This window comes from Pinus tabuliformis, chromosome 3_2 (assembly GCF_031772625.1).
Source record: "Pinus tabuliformis cultivar Carrire ecotype Pingquan chromosome 3_2, CPIR1, whole genome shotgun sequence".
NCBI classification, from domain to species: domain Eukaryota; kingdom Viridiplantae; phylum Streptophyta; class Pinopsida; order Pinales; family Pinaceae; genus Pinus; species Pinus tabuliformis.
This window is the reverse complement of record NC_142302.1, coordinates 105,550,852-105,560,827: the sequence shown is the minus strand read 5'-3', so window position 1 is coordinate 105,560,827 and position 9,976 is coordinate 105,550,852. Positions and strand designations below refer to the sequence as shown.

General features: G+C 38.9%; 1 protein-coding gene across 1 annotated transcript; it reads left to right on the top strand.

Annotated features, from left to right (window-relative positions):
- The first annotated feature begins 1,515 nt into the window (after window positions 1–1,515).
- Window positions 1,516–2,904, top strand: LOC149180058 (uncharacterized). The gene is made up of 3 exons (XM_089413746.1): window positions 1,516–2,081; window positions 2,172–2,502; window positions 2,680–2,904. Exons 1-3 carry the CDS (start codon window positions 1,516–1,518, stop codon window positions 2,902–2,904), a joined length of 1,122 nt encoding a protein of 373 aa, XP_089269872.1.
- The last annotated feature ends 7,072 nt before the right edge of the window (window positions 2,905–9,976 follow it).

The window sequence follows — 9,976 nt, the reverse complement described above, 5'->3', positions numbered from 1 at the left end:
TGTGAGGAGACCTAGCATCCGTTGTGCTGTCCAGCCTCGGCCCTGTGGCCGCCTCGGTGGCTCCCTGCGCGGATCCATCTCTGCGCGGTGTTCATTTCTGGCGATCCCTCCCCGATTTACCCCCCTTCCTGTGCGGCGTCCCTCCTCTCTCTGGGTTGGACCGAGGACTATGAGAGCTGAAGCCTGGGCAAGCTCGCCTCACCCGAGCTAAGCCATTGGCGATATGGATCCGTCAACGCCTCACTGTTCTGCTGCAGAGGCGTTCATAAAACTGCTGGAATCTCTCCCAAAGAAGAAAGCAACTGAAGCCGCGAAGTTTGTTAAGCGTCTAGATGATATTCCTGAGATCGAGCTCCCTCCTGAGGGGTCGATTCAGGTTGCCCTCTCATTGGCAGAGAGAGCTTTGGTCGGGCAGTTCACTGGACTCTGTCCCTCCCCCAAAACCATGGAGAGCTGGGTAGCAAGGAATTGGGCACCGCTGATCAACAACAGAGTCACCTCATACTTTCTAGGGAAGGGTTTCTTCCTCTTCGAATTCGCAGAAAAGGAGGATAAGGAACTGATATTCCGTAATGGACCCTATTTCATGGGTCCTCAAGGGTTGTATCTCAACAAGTGGATGCCTGACTTCGATCCAGCAGTTAACGTTCCCACAGCCGTCCCAGTGTGGGTTAGACTGCCCAACTTGCCTATGCACTGCTGGAACTGGGAGTCCCTCAAACACATTGGGAATACATTGGGCAAGTTTATAGATCGAGCCAACAACAAAGATCAATTCGATTGCGCTCGAATCTGCGTCGAAGTGGATCTTGAGGTGGGCTTGCCTGAGGCAATAAAGATAAAGGTTGGAAACTGGGTGCACCTCCAAAAGTTGGATTATGAGCAGCTTCCGTTTAAGTGCAGAAAGTGCCATGTCTATGGCCACTTTGCCCGTGGCTGCCCAAAGAATAGTGAAGGGGAGAAAAACAAGGAGGAAGGATGGACACAGGTCAAAAGGACCAAAAATGCTCATAAAAACCCTAGATCAGGAAATAAAAACGACAAGGCCCCCCAGCCAGGCCCTGCGACTCAAGCTCCCCCCATGGAAGATCAAGGTAACAAATTTACGCTGTTAAGCTCAGCATCAGAAGACCCTAAAGAAATAGAGAGTCAGAAGGAAGCATCGCCCCACATGGAGGTCCCTTCGGGTTCAAAGCAAGCTGAACCTAACTCAGACAAGCAAAATGACATACCCACAGAAGAGGCCGAGGAAGAGCAAGGATCGGAGGACTCAGAAGAGGAGGGTGAAATAGGGGATTCACAAACCTCGCCTAGAAGATCATTGAGAGGCCGCAAATCAGCTCGCGAGAAAAGAGAACAGGAGACTTATAAAGACAAACTTCAAGGAAGCCAACCAACCCTCGAGAAACTCTTGGCAAAAACTCCGAAGATGACTAGAAACCAGCACCAGAGCTCTAAAGGAGCTCCCCACTCAAAAATCAAGTGATGAAGATCGTCTCCTGGAACTGTAGGGGTATGGGGAGCAGAACAAAAGAAGAAGCCGTCAAAAGCCTGATAAGAACTGAATCTCCTGATATACTCCTCATCCAGGAGACTAAAATGGAGGATAAGTCCTTCCTCCATACAGTCAGTAATCTGTGGAAAAGAAGTGAAGGGCAAGCTGTTTCAGCCCACGGTGCGTCAGGAGGACTGGGCACCCTTTGGAACGCAAATAAAGTTTCAAAAATCAAAGATGTCGCCAACACCCATTGGTTGTTCACCAAGCTGCAACACATGGATTCAAATGAGACCTTCTGCCTCTTCAATGTGTATGTTCCAACCAGCGCAGGCGAGAAAAAGAGTTGTTGGGATTCCATCAGAAATATGGCAGATTCGGAAGATTTAAAGAATGTCATCATTGCAGGGGATCTTAATCTAACCCTCTCTCTAGCTGAAAAGCGTGGAGGAAGCATTGTAAGGGACCCGGCGCGAGAATGGGTTGAGGATCTGCTTCAGGACTGGGACCTGATTGACATAAAACCCTCGTCGGGCAAATACACCTGGTCCAACAAAAGACTCGGTCCGGGGCACATCGCTGCAAGGTTAGATCGTTTTTTTGTTCAAAGTTCTTTTCTTCTCCTTGGTTTAGATTCTAGAATGCATATTCTTCCATGTAGTGTTTCTAACCACAGACCCATCAAGCTCGATCTACTGGCTCACATGAATCAAGGCCCCATTCCATTTAAATTCAGCCCCCTCTGGGTTAAAGAGCAGACCTTCATGCAGCTAGTAAAAGATACCTGGAAGCAACCAGTCAATGGTTCTACCTTCTTTGTATGGGAGGAAAAGCTCAGGAGAGTGAAAGCTGCTTTGAAATCCTGGGTCAAATCCCTTCCTAACCCAGCAGTGGAAAGGAAAAAGATCCAAGAATGCCTTGATATCCACCACATGAAGTCGGAAAATGAAGAAATCACAAAAGAAACTCTAGATAAGGAAGTCGAGCTACAAGGAAAATTTCTCAAGGCAAGTCTGGCTGAGGAAGAGTACTGGAGGATCAAATCCCGTAGGCTTTGGCTCAAGGCTGGAGACAGAAACTCCTCCTTCTTCCACAAGCAAGCCCAAGCCCGAAAAAGTTTCAACTCCATCTCAGAAATCAAGGAAGAGAATATAAGTCACAAAGACATGCAAAGTATAAAAAAGGTTGCATACCTCCATTTCAAAAAGCTGTATAATGAAGAAGAGGGACAGGGGTTTGTATTAAATCTCGACGAGGTTCCCTCTCTGATCACTTCTAGTAAGAAGCAGTATTTGGATGCAGAAGTCACCAGTAATGAAATAAAAACATCTCTCTTTGCAATGGAGCCAGATAAGGCCCGGGGCTGGATGGCTTCACAACTAGATTCTTGCAGAGCTGTTGGCAGATAGTGGAAAAAGACTTATGCAGAATGGTGAGGAAATCTCAAGCATGTCAGAAAATTGGGGGAAGCACCAACTCAGCTTTCCTGGCCCTTATTCCTAAGGAAAAAGGTGCCAACTCCTTCACCAGATTTCGCCCTATTTCCCTCTGCAATATAGGCTATAAGTTGATAACAAAAGTAATTGCAAACAAATTAAAAATCATCCTTCTTGACATCATCCCCGAGAATCAGGGAGGCTTCATCCAGGGAAGGTAGATTGTTGATAATTTTATTCTGGTCCAAGAGGCGATTCATTCAAGTCTGATTCGGAAAGAGAAAGGAATGGTCATTAAACTAGACCTTGAAAGTGCCTTTGACAGGGTAAGACACAGATTCTTGTTCGAGGTCCTCCACAAATTTGGCTTTGGACTCAAATTCATCAATTGGATCAAAGCTTGTATCAGCGAGCCCTGGATTGCCCCTTTGGTAAATGGGAGGGCAACTGACTTTTTTAAAGCCACTAGAGGGCTGAGACAAGGATGCCCCCTCTCCCCCTTGCTCTTTGTCCTCCAAGCTTCTGTCCTAAGTTTCCTTCTAATAAAAAAGCAGAATGACCAAGAAATAATGGGACTGAGCATTGCAAGAGGTGTAAAAAACATAAACCATGCCCTATTTGCGGATGATTCTCTCCTGCTGGGTGCTGCCTCCTTGTCCACGGCTAATCATTTCAAAGAAGTGCTGGATGTTTACTGTGAAGGCTCAGGAAGCAGAATTAACAAAGGCAAATGCCACATTTACTGTTGGAACTCTTCTCCCAGATTCCTCCAAGCTATCTCCAACTGCTTTGGTTTTGCAGCCTCCTCTTCCTGGACCTCTTTTAAATATTTGGGGCTCCCTGTTTTCCAAAAAAGGGCCCTCAGCAAAGATTGGATGCCGTTATTGGAAAAATTTAAGCTTAAAATTCACACCTGGGGCTTCAATTGGCTCAATTTGGCTGGAAAGACAGTGTTGGTAAAAGTTGTCTTGAACAGCCTTCCTACTTACCAATTTGTTGTCATGATGGCATCTACAGGTATTATGAGAAAAATGGAGGAATATATCAGGAATTTATTCTGGAAAGGTAGAAAAGATAATGAGAAAAAAATTCCCCTTATTAACTGGGACATATTCTCCCTGCCCAGAATGGAAGGAGGTCTCAATTTCAAGAATCTCAGCAAGCAAAACATTTCCTTGGGTGCAAAGCTTCTGTGGAGGATAATAGCTCCAAAGTCGGGTTGGGCTCAGGTTGCGATGTGGAGGAAATATTTCGGTGGACAGAGAACCCGCTGCCTTGACAAACCCAAACCAAAAATTGGAACGTTGGTTCACAAACTGTGCATCAAAGCGGCCCCCTTGATCACTCTTCACGCGCACTGGATTCCTGGAAATGGTAAGTGCATCAGCATTTGGGATGACTGAATCATGGACAGTGAGCCCCTCTCTGAAGACCGCTCTCTGCTTATGCTGAGAGAATGGATGGACGGAGCGGGCCTAAAAACGTTATGGGATATCTCTCAATGGGAAAACGACAATTGGAAGAACTGGATTGATATCGAGGTACCTCATAACCTCTCCAGAGATCTCGTCTCCCTCCGATCCCTCTTAGCAGGCAAAGCGCCTTTAAATTCCAGGAAACCCGACATCAGGGGATGGGGGCCATCATCTGGTCGTTACACAGTGGTGCATGGATATAAACTCCTCTCCCTTCGACCTCACGTCCCCCCTGATCCGAAACCTTGGCAAGGGATATGGTCGCGGACCTCAATTCCTAAAATTGACATTTTCAGCTGGCTCTTATGCCATCAAAAGATTTTGACAGATGACAGGTTGCGTAGAAGAGGATACAGCGGGCCATCCCGCTGCTCGTTATGTGAGACTGATGAGGAAAATGCCCCCCACCTTATGCTCCACTGCAAATTCTCCTCTGATCTTTGGACCGAGGCCTTAATTCCATGGAATGCTGGCTTTGCCTTGCCAAATCGCTGCGCAGACCTGTTTGCAAATTGGAAGTCAAGGTATCCAGGCGGCTCCCCTCAGAACGTCCACATTAAAGATGCCTGGCTCGTCCTCCCTAAACTCATTTGCTGGCATATATGGCTGGAAAGAAACCAACGAATTTTCAGAGACAAAAAAAGTGACCACAAGATCATATGGGAAAAAATCAAATGCCACCTAAGAGACTGTTTGGGCGATCAGCTTGACAGAGCAGATTTAAGTGGCCAAGAAGCTGTATGGGGTGCTCACCTTCAACTCAATTTCACTGATATTGTCAGACCCCCTCCTCTCCAAAAAAATTGGCAAATTCGACTTGAGGCTGTAGATTTTTCTGAGTTTTGCAGCAAGAAGGCAAGATACACTCTCTTTTTTGATGGGGCAACAAAAGGTAATCCTGGCAGATCCGGAGCAGGTGGAGTAATCAAAAATGCTGAGAACAGAACTGAACTAAGATTTGCGTGGGGCGTGGGCTTCAACACAAGCATCCAAGCTGAAGCTTTGGCTCTCTTTCAGGGTCTCAAACAGCTCATATTCCTGGGTATCAAAGATGCAACTGTTTTTGGGGACTCCCAATCCATCATAAAGATCATTGTAGACAGCTCCCTTCCTACTGATCTAAGGCTCTCAAGATTGATGAACAGAATTAGAACTCTTATAAACTCCTTTCAAAATCTGGAATTCCTTCATGTAAATAGAGACAACAACATAGAATCTTATGCTGAAGCCAACAAAGCAGCTCCCCTCCCACCCGGAGTCCTGCTAAGAAATGAAGAAGAAGGCTGGGATCCAATCCCTTGACTATTAGCTTAAAATGTTTTACTGTCTTTTATTGGAGCAGTTTGTCTGCTTATGTAAATCAGGAAAGATAGAGAAGACCAATCGTATGATAGTCCAAAGAATTCGCAGACTCACTAGGGGGGAAACCATCTGGTTCCTATCCGAAGAGAAAACTGAGTTCTGCCTATTTATTGTAACCTGCAATGAGGCATTTTTCGCCGAGAATTAATACATCAACTAACCGTTTCTGTCAAAAAAAAAAAACAATAGTAATGTTTCATTTCTATCTATGACACACACTACTGATAAATATATAATAAAAATTATAATAATAATTTATTATTCATTTTTTACAACATGTAAATAAATAATTACCTATTTTATTTAAAAAAAATAATCTTGTTTTGAAAAATATAAATATTTTTATTTTATTTCATTTAATAATAATAATAATAATAATAATTAATTAAAAAATAATAATAATAATTCATTCATTTTTACATAACAATAATTAATAATAATAATTAAATCTTTGTCACAATGTGATGTTGGACCATGGTTGGCCATTGTTGATTATCATATTTAGACAATATTTGTCACAAAGTGACATTTGAGCATGGTTGACCATGGTTGGCTATGTTTCACCATGTTAGACCCAAAGGAATAACAAACCATTGGGATTAATACTAAGAATCCAAGAACTATAAACCTAACATAATAATATTAAATCCTATGAACGTGAACCCTTACATAAAAAAACCCAAGGCATTGATATTATAAACGAAAGGGAATAATAAACCCTAGGGATAAAAATTATAAACCCAATGTATATAAACCCTAACATAAATATTATAAACCCTAATATAAACATGGTTTACCATGGTTGATTTTCATATAGAGACAATCCTTGTCACAACACAATGTTGGACCATGGTTAACCATGGTTGACAATGATTTATTTTCATATCCAAACAATCTTTGTTAGAACATGACATTAGACCATTGTTGACCATGGTTGATTTCTATATCCATATGGTTTGACCATGGTTGAACATGGTTGAACATGGTTGGCTATGATTGACCATGGTTGGCTATGATTGACCATGGTTGACCATGATTAATATTATAAACCCAAGATATTGATATTAGAAACCCAAGGGAATAATAAATCCAAGGGATTAATACTAAAACCCCAAAGGATTATGAACCCAAGAGAATAATCTTAAACCCAAGGGACTAATATTATAACCCCCAATGTATATAAACCCTAAGATAAATATTATAAACACTAAAATAAGCATGATTGACCATAGTTGATTTTAATATTGAGACAATACTTATCACAATGTCATGTTGGACCATGGTTGACATGGTTCATTTTCATATCAATACAATTTTTGTCACAATGTGATGTTGGACCATGGTTGATCATAGTTGATTTTCATACGGAGACAATCTTTGTCAAAACGCGACGTTGAAACGTGTTTTAGAATGATACCATGGTTGATCATGTTTTATTCTATAAAACATGGTTGACCATGATTGTCCATGATTGTCCATTATTTTTATATGATGACAATTTTTGTCATAATGCGAGATCTCACCATGATTGACCATGGTTGGTTATGGTTGATCATGGTTGACCATGATTGATATTATAAACCCAAGTTAATAATAAACCCAAGGGATTGATATTATGAACCCAAGGGAATAATAAACCCAATGGATTAATACTAAAACCCCATGATTGACCATGGTTGACAATGGTTGACCATGATTGATATTATAAACCTAAGGGAATAATAAACCCAATGGATTGATATTATAAACCCAAAGGAACAATAAACCCAAGGGATTATGAACCCAAGTGAATAATATTAAACCCAAGGGACTAATATTATATAACCAAGGTATAAAAACCCTAATATAAAGATTAAAAATACTAAAATAAACATGGTTGATTATGGTCAACCATTGTTGAATAATATTAAACCCTAGGAATATGAACCCTTAGATCAATAAACCCAAGGGATTGATATTATAAACCCAAGGGAATAATAAACCTAAAGGATAAAATTTATAAACCCAAGGTATATAAACCCTAACATGAATATTATAAACCCTAAAATAAACATGGTTGACCATGGTTGATTTCTATATAGAGACAATCCTTGTCACAATGCAACATTGGACCATGGTTAACCATGGTTGACCATGATTGATTTTCATATCGAGACAATCTTTGTTAGAATGAAACATTGGACCATGGTTGACCATGGCTAATTTCCATATCCATATGGTTTGACCATGGTTGAACATGACTGGCTATGATTGACCATGGTTGACCATGATTAATATTATAAACTCAATGGATTGATATTATAAACCCAAGGGAATAACAAATCCAAGGGATTAATACTAAAACCCCAAGGGATTATGAACCCAAGAGAATAATATTAAACCCAAGGGACTAATATTATAAATCCTAAGATAAATATTATAAACACTAAAATAAACATGATTTGACATGGTTGATTTTCATATTGAGACAATCTATATCACAATTCCATGTTTGACCATGCTTGATTTTCATATCGAGACAATATTTGTCACAATGAGACATTGGACCATGGTGGATCATGGTTGATTTTCATATTGACACAATATTTGTCACAATGCAATGTTCAAACATGTTTGACCACGATTGACCATGGTTGACCATGTTTAATATATAAAACCTGGTTTACCACCATCAACCATGACTGTCCAAGATTTTCCTTGATTTTATATCGAGACAATTTTGGTCATAATGCGACATCTGACAATGATTGACCATGGTTGGTTGTGGTTTATCATGGTTGACCATGATTGATATTATAAAGCCAAATTAATAATAAACCCAAGGGATTGATATTATGAACACAAGGGGAAAATAAACCCAAGGTTAATACTAAAACCCGAAGGTATTGTTGATTTTCATATCAAGACAATATTTGTCACAACGTGACATTCAAACATGTTTGAGCATGATTGACCATGGTTGACCATCATCAACCATGATTGTCCAAGATTATCCTTCATTTTTATATGGAGACAATTTTTGTCATAATGCGACATCTCACCATGATTGACCATGGTTTACCATGGTTGGTTATGATTGATCATGGTTGACCATGATTGATATTATAAAACCAAGTTAATAATAAACCGAAGGGATTGATATTACGAACACAAGGGAAAAATAAACCCAAGGTTAATACTAAAACCCCAAGGGATTATGAAGCCAAGGGGATAATATTAAACCCAAGGGACTAATATTATAACCGCAACATTGTTAAACCCTAATATAAATATTACAAGCACTAAAATAAACATAGTTTATTTTCATAGTGAGACAATCCCAAAGGATTATGAACCCAAGAGAATAATCTTAAACCCAAGGGACTAATATTATAACCCCAACGTATATAAACCCTAAGATAAATATTATAAACACTAAAATAAGCATGATTAACCATGGTCAATTTTCATATTGAGACAATCTTTATCAAAATTTCATGTTGGACCATGGTTGACACAGTTGATTTTCATATCAAAACAATCTTTGTCACAATGTGACATTGGGCCATGGTTGATCATAGTTGATTTTCATATGGAGACAATCTTTGTCACAACGCGACATTGAAACATGTTTTAGAACGATTGACCATGGTTGACCATGTTTTATTCTATAAAACATGGTTAACCATCAACAACCATGGCTCACCATGGTTGACCATGACTGTCCATGATTGTCAATTATTTTTATAACAACCATATTCTTATATATTCATGATTATTATATTAATATTATAATAATAATATTAACTCATAATAATATTAGTAATATTAATTAATAATAATAATAACGGATAATAATATTATAATAATATTATATTATTATTAATAATACATATATTATTAATAATTGGGGGTTATATTATTAATATTAGTGTTGTTTAACAATAATAATACTTAATTTCTATCTAGATACCACATAGACTATTGATAAATATATAATAAAAAATATAATAATAATTTATTATTCATTTTTTACAACATGTAAATAAAAAATTACTTATTTTATTTAAAAAATAATAATCTTGTTTTTAGAAAAAATATAAATATAAATATTTTATTTTATTTTATAATAATAATAATAATATTTAATTAATTAATTATTGTTAAATAATAATAATATTTTTTAAATAAAATATTATTAAATAATAATAATAATAATAATAATTAAA

Bases quoted from the DNA above. Each gene is read 5' to 3' on its own strand.
- LOC149180058 (XM_089413746.1), top strand. From the start codon at position 1,516: ATGGGGAGCAGAACAAAAGAAGAAGCCGTCAAAAGCCTGATAAGAACT. The intron at 2,082-2,171 runs GTTAGATCGTTT...TTCTAACCACAG, and splicing joins CCGGGGCACATCGCTGCAAG to ACCCATCAAGCTCGATCTAC. The intron at 2,503-2,679 runs GCAAGTCTGGCT...AGTATAAAAAAG, and splicing joins TACAAGGAAAATTTCTCAAG to GTTGCATACCTCCATTTCAA.